The sequence below is a fragment of the Oreochromis niloticus genome, linkage group LG20 (assembly GCF_001858045.2).
Source record: "Oreochromis niloticus isolate F11D_XX linkage group LG20, O_niloticus_UMD_NMBU, whole genome shotgun sequence".
Lineage (NCBI taxonomy): Eukaryota > Metazoa > Chordata > Actinopteri > Cichliformes > Cichlidae > Oreochromis > Oreochromis niloticus.
Genome location: NC_031984.2, coordinates 16,780,194 through 16,795,768, shown reverse-complemented (window position 1 = coordinate 16,795,768; position 15,575 = coordinate 16,780,194). Strand labels below are relative to the sequence as shown.

General features: G+C 37.8%; 1 protein-coding gene across 1 annotated transcript in view; it reads left to right on the top strand.

Annotated features, from left to right (window-relative positions):
• The first annotated feature begins 1,319 nt into the window (after positions 1–1,319).
• LOC109196097 (deoxynucleoside triphosphate triphosphohydrolase SAMHD1-like) overlaps positions 1,320–15,575 on the top strand; it is a 28,696-nt gene continuing 14,440 nt past the window's right edge. Inside the window, exons 1-16 of the mRNA XM_019349317.2 lie at positions 1,320–1,355; positions 2,536–2,676; positions 2,815–2,875; positions 2,972–3,041; positions 7,296–7,456; positions 7,555–7,670; positions 9,279–9,352; positions 11,532–11,678; positions 11,764–11,864; positions 11,986–12,094; positions 12,182–12,273; positions 12,359–12,474; positions 12,901–13,016; positions 13,865–13,885; positions 13,972–14,031; positions 14,123–14,206. Coding sequence (XP_019204862.2) covers positions 2,607–2,676; positions 2,815–2,875; positions 2,972–3,041; positions 7,296–7,456; positions 7,555–7,670; positions 9,279–9,352; positions 11,532–11,678; positions 11,764–11,864; positions 11,986–12,094; positions 12,182–12,273; positions 12,359–12,474; positions 12,901–13,016; positions 13,865–13,885; positions 13,972–14,031; positions 14,123–14,206 — 1,398 coding nt within the window. The 5' untranslated portion in view covers positions 1,320–1,355; positions 2,536–2,606. The remainder of the gene's footprint in view (positions 1,356–2,535; positions 2,677–2,814; positions 2,876–2,971; positions 3,042–7,295; positions 7,457–7,554; positions 7,671–9,278; positions 9,353–11,531; positions 11,679–11,763; positions 11,865–11,985; positions 12,095–12,181; positions 12,274–12,358; positions 12,475–12,900; positions 13,017–13,864; positions 13,886–13,971; positions 14,032–14,122; positions 14,207–15,575) is intronic.

Below are 15,575 nucleotides of genomic sequence, written 5' to 3'. Positions count from 1 at the left end.
CATGATGTTACAATCTCAGAAGTACACAAATTCTAGGAGAAAGTTCTGTGGGTGATCTGCTTTTGGTTGGAGACTGCAAGAGAGGCTGATGACTGAGAAATGATCATTTGTTGGTGCTGTGAAGTGTGTTTCTCAAACAAAATATGAAACTCTCATATGAGAAAGCTAATGTAAAAATAAAAATGTTGATACATAAATACCCAGTGAGTCCAAGCATAAAGTTAAGTGTACATATGACTTGTTTAAAACGCATAGTATGAGCTCAAACATTTGGTAAAACAAAACTGAACAACGTTGGACACACCTAATCATTGAACCAAAATAAAAACAGCAGTAGATAAACTGGACACACAGGATGAACACAACGCAACGAACCTTGAATGATTGTTCCACAAGTAGTTCTTGTTTTATACTCAAGTCTTCCTGATCATCATGTTTTCAGTTTCCTTTTCTGTTGTCCACTTAGCCACAACTCAATGATGCTCTGTAGAATATTTTCATAGCCATTTAATTGTGTAAAGAAAACGGGAAGAAAGAAACTGCAAAAAGCTGAAGTAAATAATGGGCTGATAGAGAAAAAAGGAAAGGCAGACTGATTACAGCTACCAACAAATATTTTTTTCAGTGATTATTTTGTACTGTTGAATACAGATTTGGCTAACATACAGTAAGACTTTACACTGACAAACATTTCCTGTCAGTAATTACTAGTTAAAAATACAGATACAAACTGAAAGCAACTTTCAAGTAAGTTGTTAAATTAAAATTAAAAATGATCATTTTTAAGTACCTTTCCTTTATTTTAAGGGTCAGATTAACCAAGAAGAGTTACATAGAAGGCTAGAAAGGGAGGATGGGTACACGATGAGAGATTGGAAGCTCCAGGCATAAAGGACCAGCAAGTAGGAACTGGTGGCTACAGTTAAAACTAGATACCTTCCATCTTTGTGGCAGAGCCTACGCTGGCTGCAACTTGTGAAAACAGGCCTTTTCTTTATGCCAGTGTTAAGTTTGTCCCACTGAGCTGCAGTAGAAATATGGTCCAGTGTGTAAGGTTCAATGTGACTGATGGAATTACTATGTAGATAACAACAACAAATACATAATTGTAATTATAAAGCAATATTCTATTTCTGAAAATAGATTCACTAAATCATACGCACAGGTATTGCAGCAGTGATGTAAGCACCACACCCATAGATACACATAGACAAATAGAAAGACAGAAAGCAAAGAGGTGGAGACTGAACACCAAACATCCCTTTATATAAAGAGGACAGCTTGAAGTGCGCATCATCAGTGACAAGGACATCCATTTCATGCAAACTGAAGTCGGATTCATTGCTATTGGCAAGGTAACTAACACAGATATATATATGTAACATGTGTCTTGATAGTCAGCTTTTAAATTGCAATTATCGCAGATGATTGTGTGAAAATGATTGGCCCTGTGTCTATAATGTGTTATTGATAAAGATATTAAGAAAGCAGAAAGGTGAAAAAAATGTGAGTATAATGGAAAGTGCATTCTGCATCTTTCACAAACTTGACGTCATTTTATTGTTGAATGCGCTTTTAGTTTATGCAAGTGATTTGTTGCTCTAATTTCCGCATGTGTTGAACTAATAATTTCTCTTTTTCTCCTAACTTAATTTTTACTAGTAAATCCAAAGTATTTACTAATGATTTAAATTATGTTGATTCAACATAATTTTTGTCATCTACTGTAACACAAATCTATTTGCTAGTGTCAGAATTGTTCAGTTATTCCGAGGTATTATATATTGAGTACACATGAGTACTTTAGGTTCCTTAAGTATATTTTTATTGTCAGTGCATTAGACATGCAACTCTCCCATCTCACACACAGCTAAGGACAAGCCAACTAAATAACAGTAGCTGGCTACAAGGTAACATTATGCCAGCTAATGTCTCCTAAAAATTTATTTCCTTCTGATAAACAGTTTGAATACATTCTCACACAATATGGCTGTTTATTTGCTAAGGGTCTGACTCCAGCAATGCTGCCCAAAGAAAGTTTCATTAACATTGGCCAACAGCAGTAAAAACAGCAGTGCTTTTGTTCAGGATATCCTCAGAAATTCACCTTAGTATCACTGTCATCGGACAGAAGTGAGCGTCTCTGACTAATTGACTTGTGTCAGACTCCTTTCACAAAGTCTTACAGCATCCTCCAGAGTATAAACAGACATAAACACCAGCTGAGGTAAAGAGCAGACTAATAGCCAAAACTCATTACAGATGAACAGCAGCAAGAGTTGTTTATCCTACATAGGTTACAGTACCTAGGATTATGCACTTGAATTGGAAAGGGGCAAGAAATCAGAATACAGCTGACTGCAAACTGCATCATCATCTACGCTAGAGATATTACAATTTTTTAGAACAGGTCCAAAGATATCAATACGGAAACAAAAAATTTGTCTTTAACATATCAGATAGTTATCTTTTGGGAATAAAATGCTTGCCCGTTTTTACACTTGTAATTCTTCATAAGACCATCCTGTCCTAAAGGCTTTACATCTGAGAGCATCAAGACGCAAAAGAAGACACGCTCACGGGAACTGACATCAAATACCAGCAAAATGACACTGGAAGAAGTATTTCGGTTTCTGAGCGATTATGAGTTTAAAGAATGTGAAGCCCAAATAAGAGGTTAGTTATCTGCTTTAGTAAATTAAACTGATTCCTTTATTGGCTAGAATACATTTTGTTGTTTCTTTTCTTGCTAGTATTGCTAATAGTCACAGGAGATGTATCACAGGACTCCTAACTGTTTCCTTATGTACCCAGCAAGCAACATCACTGAGCTTTGTCATCTAACTCCTGATCGCTTGAAGAAAATTGGCATAACGTAAGTTTATCCATGATAAAAGAAGTTGCATTGTTCACCCAGTTAATTTAGTATGTTTCTACTATGCTTTTACGTTTGTGCTTTTTTACTCTTTAGGAATGAAAGTGTCTGTCTTGAAATCTACAACGCTATGAAGAAGCACCTTGACATCAAAAAGTATAGCAAGGTAATTTAACATGACTCTTGGACAAAACCAATACTTATAATTTAGAATAGAATAGAATAGATTAGCTCTTTATTATTTATTGCTATAAGCTGCAATATACAAGAGCAGGTGCGATATAAGGTGCAATGTAATCGTTTGGTACAGTATCAAAAATATTCAAAAAGACTGTACCTATCCATTTAAAATAAAATATGATTTAAATTTCCTCTTGATAAAATACATTATATACATTATTTCCATTTAAACAAGTTGCCATTGCCATAGTAGAAGACATGATACTAAAAGATCATTAGCCTAACATCAGCGTCCATGCTGAGGCAGTCAGTAACATGACTGGATCTAAAAACAGCTAAAGCAGACTTTCTCGTAAGTGAAGAAGAAGTAAACAGTCACTCAGTCTGCGAAAAAATGTGAAACAACTTCAATATGATGTCTTCAATGTAAAATTGCAAAGACTCTCAATATCTAAACAGTATATAGTATTGTTAAAAGATTCAGAGAATCTGAAGAAATCTCTGGGTGCAAGCGACAAGGCTATAAATGAATGGATGCCTGTGATCTTTAAAACAAAGCGTTCTTTCAATGAAATGACTGCATGGGCTCAGGAACACTTCTAGAAATCATTGCCTGTGAACACACTTCAAAAATCTGAGGCGTTTTTTTATGGACACGTCTTCCTCTTAATGGTATTGTCTTTTCTCTTAATGGAGCTCCTATGTTCAACAATGTGTTCCTTTACAGAATGAGATGTTTTACTGTTGTATATTTTATTACATGAACACCGTATCACATAGATTAGTTTTGGGGTTTTTTGGTTTTTGATAAAGCTCGCATGTAAACAGTGTTACCATTTTGTGCAATCACAACGTAGAGTGGATTGGTGGATAGGCCTAAAAATTTAAATAAGGGGTTTTTTTTGCATCCAATTATGTATGGAGAATAAGTCTTGATGACCCCGATGAAGGCTGTGTTGCTGGAGTGGGAAACGATTTATTGGAATTAAATCATCTTTTAACAGTGATTTTCAGAGAGAATATACAGCAGGGTAACAGTATGACTAAATCACTGATCATTCTTGCTGATCCTGAAGCAAACAATAGGACAGTTTTGATCAAAAGTGCCTTTAAGTCAAAAGACTCTAAAGGCACAATGCAGCCCTGAGAGTATCCCACAGCTGGAGATTATTTTGGGATAATAATCCAAGGGGGATAATCCCTCTGGAGAGCAAATCTACTCTGTTGGACTCTGCACTAGGAGAGGATAAGATGAGAAAAGATCAGATAAGATAACCTTTATTAGTCCCACATATGGGAAATGTGTTTTGTTACAGCAGAAAGTGGACAGTGCAAAGTTGCATAGCAAAAATTAGAAAAACACTGGAATAGAATAAGAGTAAGATACTGTACACAACTGTACACAATAGAATAAGATCAAATAAAATAAAATACTATATACAATAGAATAAAATAGAATGCGAATGCTATATACAACTGAGTATAATACAATGATGTCAAAAAAGAGTACTGCACTTAGTGTTATTGCTATTGCACATGTGTGGATGTGTGTGTTTGGTAAGTTGCGGAGTGTCTTTGTTGTGGAGTGTGACAGCAGTGGGGAGGAAAGACCTTTGAAATCTCTCCGTCCCAGATCGTGGGTGCCACAGCCTGCCACAGGGAGCTGCTCAGTGCTGTCACAGTCTTCTGCATGGAGACACACATTAAGTGTGACACACATGTCACACTTAATGACAGGAGGTGCTAGCTGCTCCACATAATCAGGCTTAGAGCCAGCCTGACATTTTATATACACCACCATTGCTGTATGCGCTACCCTGACCAAGACAACAATTTTACAAAGCGGGGCAAGACATGCCTCAGAGCCAAAAAATCTGCCAGCAACATTATTGTTATTAAATAGTGGTATTCAAGTTATTTTTTGGTTAACCTTTTGATATTTGGGCTAGATGTTCCAGTTCAATTAACCACTTTTACTATTCTGACCTTGCAGTGGGTTTTTTAAGCTTGGACAGTTCACTGGTCTGGTTCACAGTTACTTTTGCAGTATTTGGGGTGGCTGTAGCTCAGGTGGTAGAGCAAGCCACCTATTAACCAGAAGGTTGGTGGTTTGATCCCAGTCTGCTCCAGTCTGCATGCCAAGTATCCTTGGGCAAGATACTAACCCTATGTTACTCTCTGATGCATCCATCGGAGTATGGATGTGTGTGAATGTTAGATAGGAAGCACCTGGAAACAGCGTATAAGAAAGTGCTTGGGCGAATGTAGAAGCTGTGTAAAGTGCTTTGAGTGCTCAGATAGAGTAGAAAAACACTATGTAAGAACCAGTCTACTGACAAGCAGTAGGCTATATGATAAATGGGCTGGTTCCCTTACAAACATTATTTCTGCTTCAAAGCAGATGTGGACTCACAATGGATCTCATTAACTAATAAATCAATTAAAATATCCTTACCTTAATCCTTAGCACTGGATTCATGAAGGATGTGCAGTGACCAGTTTTGATCAGAATAACTGCAGAAGAGGAGACAAATAATCTGGTCTCAAGAAACAGAGAAGCATCATGTCATGATGCTGTCACCTCAGTTGCTATGGTTTCTTGATTTTATTTCAGTAAAGGCAATACATACTATTGATGATATTGTAAAAGTGAGTGGGATTTTTTGTTTTTTATATCTTGTTTGGCTGCATCAGTCTTGTTTAACCCATGGCCTCTAGAGGACTAAGTCTGCATATAGCCCACTACATGCTAGAATGGCAATTTATTACTTCTAGCTGGCCTGTTTTTCTTTTAGTTGTGTGCTATTCCTTCATCATTTTGTTTGTAGTCCTAAGTAAGTGAAATAAAATGCATACTTCTGGTAATTCTCCAAAGCATAATCTAAGTTATCATTTCATACTATGAAATAGTCACACAGTGGGCCCATGTATTCAGAATCATTTATTGCAAAGTTGGTTTATCAGTATTACTAGAATGTTGAAGGTTGCTTTGGTCCATGTTGCCACCATTTGGAGGTACAGACTGCAAACAGGAAACAGTAAATTCCAAGCCTCTTTATAGTAGAGGGGAATTGGGCTCTTACCAAATCGTAAGAAACAGTGGGGAGTTTGTCTTTTAGTCTTTTAGTCATTGTGAATAAACTTCTGTATTTGTGATTTTTGTGTAGAAGCCTCAGAAGTGATGAATAGAATATTTTGTTATATTTTGGGTAAGAGTACCTAGTGTAAAGTAATTATTAATGCTTACATGGTTTGCTCTCAGGGGAGGGGCTTAAGCTTCATAAGCCTGAGTTAATTCTCCTGAAGGTGGAGTTCAAGGTGGCCTTGTAAGAATAAAGACAAATTTTCTTTTGTTGATTTATTTTCCTTAGTTCTGCAGTGTTTGCAGCAAAGTTTGTTTGTACAAGTTTCTTTTTGGTTGTTCACACCAACCAGTGCTGCTTGGCTATTAGTATTTCTTTTTTTGTAAATAAATTGCCCGTCAGGTGAAGAGAATCCCTGGCTCCACCACTTCTGCGGCCCCCCTTACTGTGCCCTCTAGATAAATTTTGTGCTCCACCTGAGACTCAGTCCTCAAGAACTCACACAGTCACAGAAATTCTTAATAGTTTACTTTTATATCAAAAACACAATAATTCTTCTTCAGTGTCCCCTAATTTATCTCCTCACACTGTTTTCAGAAACAGTGTGTGTAAAACCTGCACTTACATATTACCTACAGTATTATTATTGTTCAAGACACCGCTGCCTCACAGGGTGGATGTGCTTGTTTTTAAGACACTAATTTTAACTTGATAGGACAATTATTGAGATAAACTGAGTAGGTACATCTCGGTATAGAAATTGCACTGTTAGTAGAACAGCAAAGAACTTTCCATTGCTGTGGTTACATATTTGCAAATGTATCATCAGGCTAAATTGCCCCCAAAAATATTTGCACTCTACCTCACTAGTAAATCTAGTCCTAAATATCATGATTACGGCTTTGACCAATTTTTTTGGTCTTTATTGGCTTTCTTGCGTCACATATGCTTAAACTGTTTGTTTAGTAGCACCCTGCAGTGAAATGGCTGATTATTGGATGTTAAATGTGTTATGTTAAATGCAGAGAAAAGGTAAGTTGAAGCTTATGTTTTTTAGGTAATATTAGGTAAAAAGCAGTGTGCAGCAGTGTCTACTACTCCTCTTTGTATAAGGATTAGACACAGTTTATCAAAATGTTATATTTTTCTTCACACAGGTGTTTAATGATCCCATCCATGGCCACATTGAGTTACACCCACTTCTTGTCAAGATCATAGACACCCCTCAGTTTCAGAGACTACGACATATCAAGCAGCTTGGGGGCGGTTATTATGTTTTTCCAGGAGCATCACACAACCGCTTTGAACACTCCATTGGGTATGTCAAGAGGTTTGCAGACACAACAGTTTATGTTTTTTTCACTATGCTGCATGGTGAACTCTGTCTTTCTGTGTTTGTGTCTATGTAATATACAGGGTGGCATACTTAGCAGGAGAATTTGCCAAAGCCCTCAAGGTGAAGCAGCCGGAACTTAACATCACTGGCCGAGATGTCCTCTGTGTGCAAATTGCAGGTCTCTGCCATGACCTGGGTAAGTGATGCCCGTCTTTCACCATGCCATATGCTAGGCTTTTATTGATGGGTATGTTTAAGTATGAACATGAAAGTAAAACTTTAATAATAAACATAATATTATTAGCACATGGAGCTTTAAGCTCTAAAGTGAACCAACACATTTTTTATGAGCAAACAATTATGGGCAATTGGGAGAGGAAGAAACTCCTGACAGAATCAGGCATAGAGAGGGAGGACACCTGCCACAACTAACTTTAGTAAGTTTCAAGGAAAGCCACAGATACAGCAAATAGACTCATAGAGCCAGTAACCCAAGGGAAGGTTCAGAGGTGCAGATTTACCTGCCAGGGAGCACAGCGAGAGGGAGGGCCAAAATAACAAAGCAAAAACTTTTTTTTAAAAACCCTCAATGACTTGTAAGAGTAGTGCATAAACCAACGGAGCATGAATGTGAGGAGAGTATCCAGTGACAGGAATTCAATTCATTTCATTTCAATTCAATTTTATTTATATAGCGCCAAATCACAACAAAAGTCACCTCAAGGCACTTCATAGATACAGAGAAAAACCCAACAATCATATGACCCCCTATGAGCAAACACTTTGGCGACAGTGGGAAGGAAAAACTCCCTTTTAACAGGAAGAAACCTCCGGCAGAACCAGGCTCAGGGAGGGGCGGCCATCTGCTGGGACCGGTTGGGGTGAGAGAAGGAAGACAGGATAAAGACATGCTGTGGAAGAGAGACAGAGGTTAATAACAGATATGATTCAATGCAGAGAGGTCTATTAACACATAGTGAGTGAGAAAGGTGACTGGAAAGGAAAAACTCAATGCATCATGGGAATCCCCGGCAGCCTAAGTCTATTGCAGCATAACTAAGGGAGGATTCAGGGTCACCTGGTCCAGCCCTAACTATATGCTTTAGCAAAAAGGAAAGTTTTAAGCCTAATCTTGAAAGTAGAGATAGTGTCTGTCTCCCGAATCCAAACTGGAAGCTGGTTCCACAGAAGAGGGGCCTGAAAACTGAAGGCTCTGCCTCCCATTCTACTTTTAAATACTCTAGGAACAACAAGTAAGCCTGCAGTGCGAGAGCGAAGTGCTCTAATAGGGTGATATGGTACTACAAGGTCATTAAGATAAGATAGGGCCTGATTGTGTCATGTGAATTCCCAAATGAAGACACAATATAAAAATATCTGAGCATTGTCTTTTTAACATGAATAAGCGCTTACTTGATAATATATAACATACACTTTACATGTAATGCTTCTGCTCATCAAATAAAACATATTCTCTGAGATTTCAATGTTAGATATAAGACAATGAAGTACAGTTTAATTTAAGAGTCTTGCTTGGAAGACATTCACAAACCGGCTTTCACTTGTACACATAAAAATTACATTTATTCATTCACAACCTTCAGTAAAACAAAATCTACAGATCAAGATTTTAAAAACACGAAAAGGTTCAGAGCATTTTTTCTAAAGATTCTGTGAAAAAAAAATTATCCATTTAAATGAAAAATGTTTGATTTCTGAGTATGACTATCGTATAATCACTGGCTCACTTAAAAATTCACACACTCAACATTTGTGAGTGTTTATTTTGTATTTCTCCATACAGGACACGGGCCCTTCTCTCGTCTGTTTGATCTTATGTTCAATCCTGAAGCGGACCCACCAACTAAAGACTGGAAGGTAGGCGAAGAAAACAATCAATTTCTACTGTGAGACAATAGAAGTTTATCCACAATGTGCATGTGCAAACAACAACAAATCACTGCTGGCCCTTTGACTTGATAAGCTCGAGCTATTCTTAACAAGACACAGACATGCCCATGAGAATGCCTAACTCATACAATTGCAGATTTTAGCAGCTCCAACTGATTCCTCTACTAGAGATGATAGTCAATTGTGGCCACAAGATGGCAGCAATATAAAAGACAGTTGTTGTAAAAAGGCATGAGACAAAACACTGTTCAAGATAAATGTAGAGCGATTGCTTTACTTCAGTATGCTTTAATTGTCACATGTCACTATGACTACAATTACCAATATATACATACCTACACCCATCCATCCTCTATTCTCTGTTTATCCTTGCCATGGTCACGGGGGACTGGAGCCTATCCCAGCTACCACAGGGCAATGAATCAGATTTAAAATTAAATCAGAATCTAAGATAATTTTTAACTTGTGGTGTTAGATTGTGGGCTAACTGTAACTTATTAGATTATGTTTGAATTTAGGGTAAACTCCTCATCCAAGAAGCTTCTTGAAGTCTAACATCTAAATGGTGGAGTGTCCCAGGCTTTAACCCTTAGTGGGCGTGCCCCTTAAGAGCGTCGTTGATTAGGTGCTTCATCACATGATCGAAGGTGTGAAAACTCAGCTGTAGATCTGCATATAAAGGATGAAGGCCACTCTTTTGGGGATGCCAATGTTCATATTATGGCACAGAAAACAGATGGTTTGAAAGAAGATCTGTACACTGTGAATGACCATTGTTAAATTAACCCTCTCGAGGCAGGCGTTGCCGATTTGCAACAGTTAAAAACTAACAACCTGATTGCCCCACATACATATTTTAGGAGTTTTTTTTTACTCAGAAGTACCACTGCAAGGACTTGGTTGTGCATTAGCAACAAAAACTTAATTTGAGCCTGAGAGGGTTAAGGGGGTGGCTTCCAACACCAACTGCCTGTCACCTACAATGCAATTTTGAGATCTCTTCCCAGGTCCCTCAACTCCCAATCTCATCTTGCGCCAGGTGATCTTAATAGGCCACATGATAGGGTGAGGCAAGGTCTCACAATAGTTTCAAGAAACTCCTGGAAGAAGTCCAGTCGCTTTCTTTCCAAGCTCCTTAGTCTTTTTTAATGTAAACTCCTCATGTTTTGCAAAAAACCTGTACGTGATGGAGGGAAATGGAGGTCATTTCTGGATTAAGCACCCTAAAAAACCTAACATTTAAGAAAAATATGCAGCTGAGGACCTGTGTAATCGTCTCCTATGTGTTTACCACAGCTGTGTCTAATTCCCATTATCGGCTCAGTCTTTTATCAGTTCATCTGTTTACTTTCCTGGAGCTTGTCTAGCCTATGATCCTGTTCCCAGAAAGTTGATTTTGTTCATCTGTATGTAGTGTTTTCAGTGTAGAAACATTTCATCATTCATCCGAATGACTGAAGAACTCACTTAGATGAGTGACAAAATGTTTATCCCACTGAAAATATTATATAAGGACGAATAGAATCAAATTTCTGGGATTTCCTTGTCTGGATGATTGAGCATGCATCAAGAGCTTTGTTGCCTCAATAACAAAAAGATCCTGAGTTTGAGTCCACCACCTGGCCAGGGCCTTTCTGTGTGGAGTTTGCATTTTCAGCGTAGGTGTGAATGTTGAGTGTGATTGGTTGTCTGTCTCTCTTTGTGAGCCTTGTGATAGATTGGTGACCTGTCCAGGGTGTACCATTCCTCTTGCCCTATGTGGTATCTGGATAGGCTCCAGTGAGCTACAGTCTGTTGAATCGAACCACACAGGCCAGTCTTTGCTGACCAGTATCAATAAGCATCAATTGCCACCTGTGACCCTTTCCCTGATTTATCATTGTTCCTGACCACATTTGAAAAATACTGTACACTACAGATTGGAAACACCCCACAACAGCTGCAATTTTGTAGATGACCAGCCATCTAGCCATTATAATTTGGCCTTTGTCAAACTTGCTCAAATCCTTAAACTTACCCATTTTTCTGCTTCTAACACATCAACTTTGAGGGCAAAATGTCCAGAGATAATCAGTGTCACTTCGTATGTCAGTAGTCATAATGTTATGTCTGATTGATGTAAACAGTAATAATATATCTCATGCAGCATAAGGAGGCCTCTTTAAAGATGTTTGAGCACCTGGTGAAAACGAATAATCTGGAGGAAGAGATGAAGCAGTATAGGCTGAAAATCCCAACTGACCTGACATTTATCAAGGAGATGATTAAACCTCTAAAGAGTGATGACACTAAGGTACTGGCCAGTTACTGTCTGAATGTTATGAAACCATTCGTTATCATTTCTGTCATGAAGGTCAATTCTGGTGTCGTCTCCACAGTGGCTGTATAAAGGTCGAGATGAGAATAAATCCTTTCTCTATGAAATTGTGTCAAACAAGCAAAATGGGATTGATGTCGACAAGTTCGACTACTTTGCCAGGTTGGTGACATTTTATAAAACTCAGTATTTCTATATACAGGAAATCGTAAGGATGCTTTGGAAGCTTTACCATAATACATTTATTTAAATGTATGTATGTATTTCCTCACTCCTATCTCAGGGACTGCCACCACCTGGGCATCCGGAACAACTTTGACCATCAGCGCTTCATCATGTTTGCCAGGGTGTGTGATGTGAATGGGAGGAAGCACATTTGCTCTAGAGACAAGGTGTGGATCCCTGCTTTTTATCAGTTTTTAATGAGTAATTCATTATCTGATTGGCTGTAACTAAACTATAGGCGATGGTCTCAACAGGAAGTGGCAAACCTGTATGACATGTTCCACACAAGGATCTCTCTCCACAGAAGAGCCTACAAGCACAGAGTAACCCAGAGTGTAGAAATGATGTGAGTATCTCCAGGTCCAAATCTATACATATGAAAGTGATACATAGATTATGAGAGTGATATGATATTCCTTTTTTTCATCCAGGATCAAAGATGCACTCGTAGAAGCAAATAGACACATCGAGATTGTAGGTTCCAAAGGGAAGAAGTTCCAGCTCTCCACAGCTAAAACTGACATGGAGGCCTACACAAAGCTGACAGGTAGTGGATTCTAACTGCACTATATTTAAAATGAACTACAAATTCATCTTTTAAAACATTTAAAACATATTCTGACAGACTCTAAACAAAAACCTTTTTGTTTCTTTGAAAGAAAATAGTCATATTTAAAACGCTTGAAGGACACTTTAAGGGCTTTTCAGTTTTACTTGAAAGAAATGTCTAGGTCTATTGCAGTTTAACTAAGTGCAGATGCAGGGTTACCTCATCCAGTACTAACTATACATTTTAGTTAAAAAGGAAAGTTTTAAGCCTAATCTTAAAAGTAAAGACGGTGTCCATCTCCTGAATCCAAACTGGAAGCTGAGTTAAGAGAAGGGGGGCCTTAAAGCTTAATGCGCTGCCTCCCATTCTACTTTTAAATACTATAGGAACCTGTCTCTCCATTTTCCTCTGTTTGCCCTATAGACCAAGTGGTTGAAGAAATATCTAAATCCACCGACGATAATCTAAAGGGCGCGAAGGAGATTCTACAGAGGATCTCAGATCGTAAGCTGTATTGGTGTGTGGGTCAAGCCAACCCAGTAAGTAAGGCTTTCATGTGCCTGCATTATAAGTCGACTATTAACAGTTTAACAGTTTTTCAAGTGAATTTTCACATTTTCATATTTCCAGTTTCACATAATAGATGTGCAAATAGTGCAAATTGCATTAATAATTAATATGCACACTATAAATCTAAGAAAAATAGCTGATTGAATGTACATTACAAAAATATGTTTAAGTTCCTATGCCTAACAGGTATGATCACATCTAAAGACCTGTAACTGTCCACTGTTTCCACCTCTTGACCCATGATGTTGATGGGTCTAGTCGTTTCTTATTGAAGAAGTTTTCTTTAGTTTAACAGTTTTTTTTTTTAGCTTAACACTTGCTCTAATGTGGCTTCATATTACTTCTAAAGCCACTGCTAATATTAGTTAAAAGTTAGTTCAACTCATAGGAACTCTAGTTAACCACAATGTTGATAATTAAAAATCATAATATAATAGTGGCATGATTTAACAATCAGGCTAAATACAGGTTGATGACAGCATGTAGTGTGTGACTTGCTATAGCCTATAGAGATTTTAAATGACAAATCAACATTTTAGAGACAGCAGCAACTGTTCTCATTTTCCTTGCCACACAAAACTGGCAAAGCCTATGTCATAATTTTGTCAGATTCCCTTTTCCATTTATAAAGTAAAACACCACGTATTTTGAGGAAAACTTTGGAATAGCTCAATTTTGGGAGCCGATAAAAATTGTTTTAAACAGAGATTCTGTTACATGTATGTGGCTTAATGTGAAGGTGCTCTTAATGTGTGTTGTCACAAATTGGTAAATTCCTGTCTTTTACCTCCTATTCCTCCCCTTTTCTCAAATCAAGAAAAAAGGGAAAATAATTGAGGTAAGATTGAGAACTAATCATAAAACAAGTTTAACAAAACAATAAAGACAACAATTAAAGCTTTTTTTCTGACTTCTGTCCTTAAGGAACTGATAGAAAGTTTGACCAAAGCAGTTCAGAAACAGGACCCAGAGGAAATGATAGCGGTAAGAATCATAAAAGCTCATAAAACAAGATTAACAAAACAATTACTGTATAATAACAATGTAAGCACATAGTCTCTCTTTGATTTTTCAGGAGATGTTGGAAAGTTTGAAAAAGGACCTACTTAAGGACTTTCATTATCGTCGTAATGATGGACAAATCACCGTTCAAGTAACTGTGAGTTTTTATTCTAATCCTTAGCTTCAATAGTTTTTTCTTTATTTTCTGACATCAGGCTTTAAACCTTGGGAATTATAGCACTATGCAATGCTAAAAAAAATATAAAATTATTCATCCAACGTTTTTGACAAAATCAGTACTGGTTTATGTTGTCGTCAACCAATATTTAAGCGGAGTTGTAAAATGAGAAATTCTGTGGAAGTTTCACATCTCGTTGTGGAAGTTTCCATTTAATAAAGCCTGCAGACAAATGGTGAGCGGTAGCTAACATCCTTTAATCAAAAAAGAACAAAAACCCAAGCTTGGTGAGAGAAACCATCATCGTGGGACAAGACAACCGGCAGAGTCTCTCTCTGAGCCTAGAATGACCCTGGGTTTAAATACTTCCTACAAGAACAAAAGGCAGTACACAGCTGTTTCACACCTTTGGTCTTTCCCCCAAAGAAAGGTTCATATTCCCTTGCTACGTTTTGAAAACGCTCTCGAAAACGCATACATTTGAAAATGGTGCTTTTGCGTAGCAGTGTGGACAGCGAAAATGGAGACTTTCCAAAACGATGACACATGTTAGTCATAGGATGCAGTCATGTGACCACTTCAACCAAGGTAGCGGAGGGTATTATTAGGGATGGGTGTTGATAAGATTTTCACGATTCCGATTCCATTTTCGATTCTGTTTAACGATTCAATTCTTTATCGATTCTCTTATCGATTCTTTTTTTTTTAAAAAGGAGAACACTAAGGTCGATTAGCTTAGAACTTTGTTTTATATCTTCTATTTGAACAAGATAGAAATTTAGGAGTAACATGGCCTTACAAACCCAACAGTGAGATCTTAAGAGATCCACAGCCTACGGCTCTTCAATGGGGTGTCACAGGGTCCCCGGGGAAAAAAAATGTAAATGTAAAATAATAAAATAAATATTCTTCTGTAGCAATAACAAAGTATAACATAAATTATTCTGTAGCAATTACACAAGAATATCCAGTAATGTCCCTGCCTACAATTAAACACATTCACTTACCGAAAATCGGGGACATCTGCTGTGGCAAATGGGTGCAAGCCTTTGACCACAAACTTAGTCACTGCTCGGTGACATTCGTCTATCCTGGCCTGAAAGGACACGCTAACGGTAGACTGCAGTGAGAACTGCCAGCGAGCGCCAGCCAGACTCTGTCTGTCTCTCTCATCATGGTCACCTAAATGCAGCGTACAGTAATGGCAGGTTTTGTAATAAGGCAGATCGCGCTAACGTAATATGCACTGTTAGCTGATTATTTACCTGCCGTATTAACGGAAGAGGACGTACAAACGTTACCGCTGCTGCTGGGTTGAGATTCACGAGTCCGGAGCGGAATTAAAAAC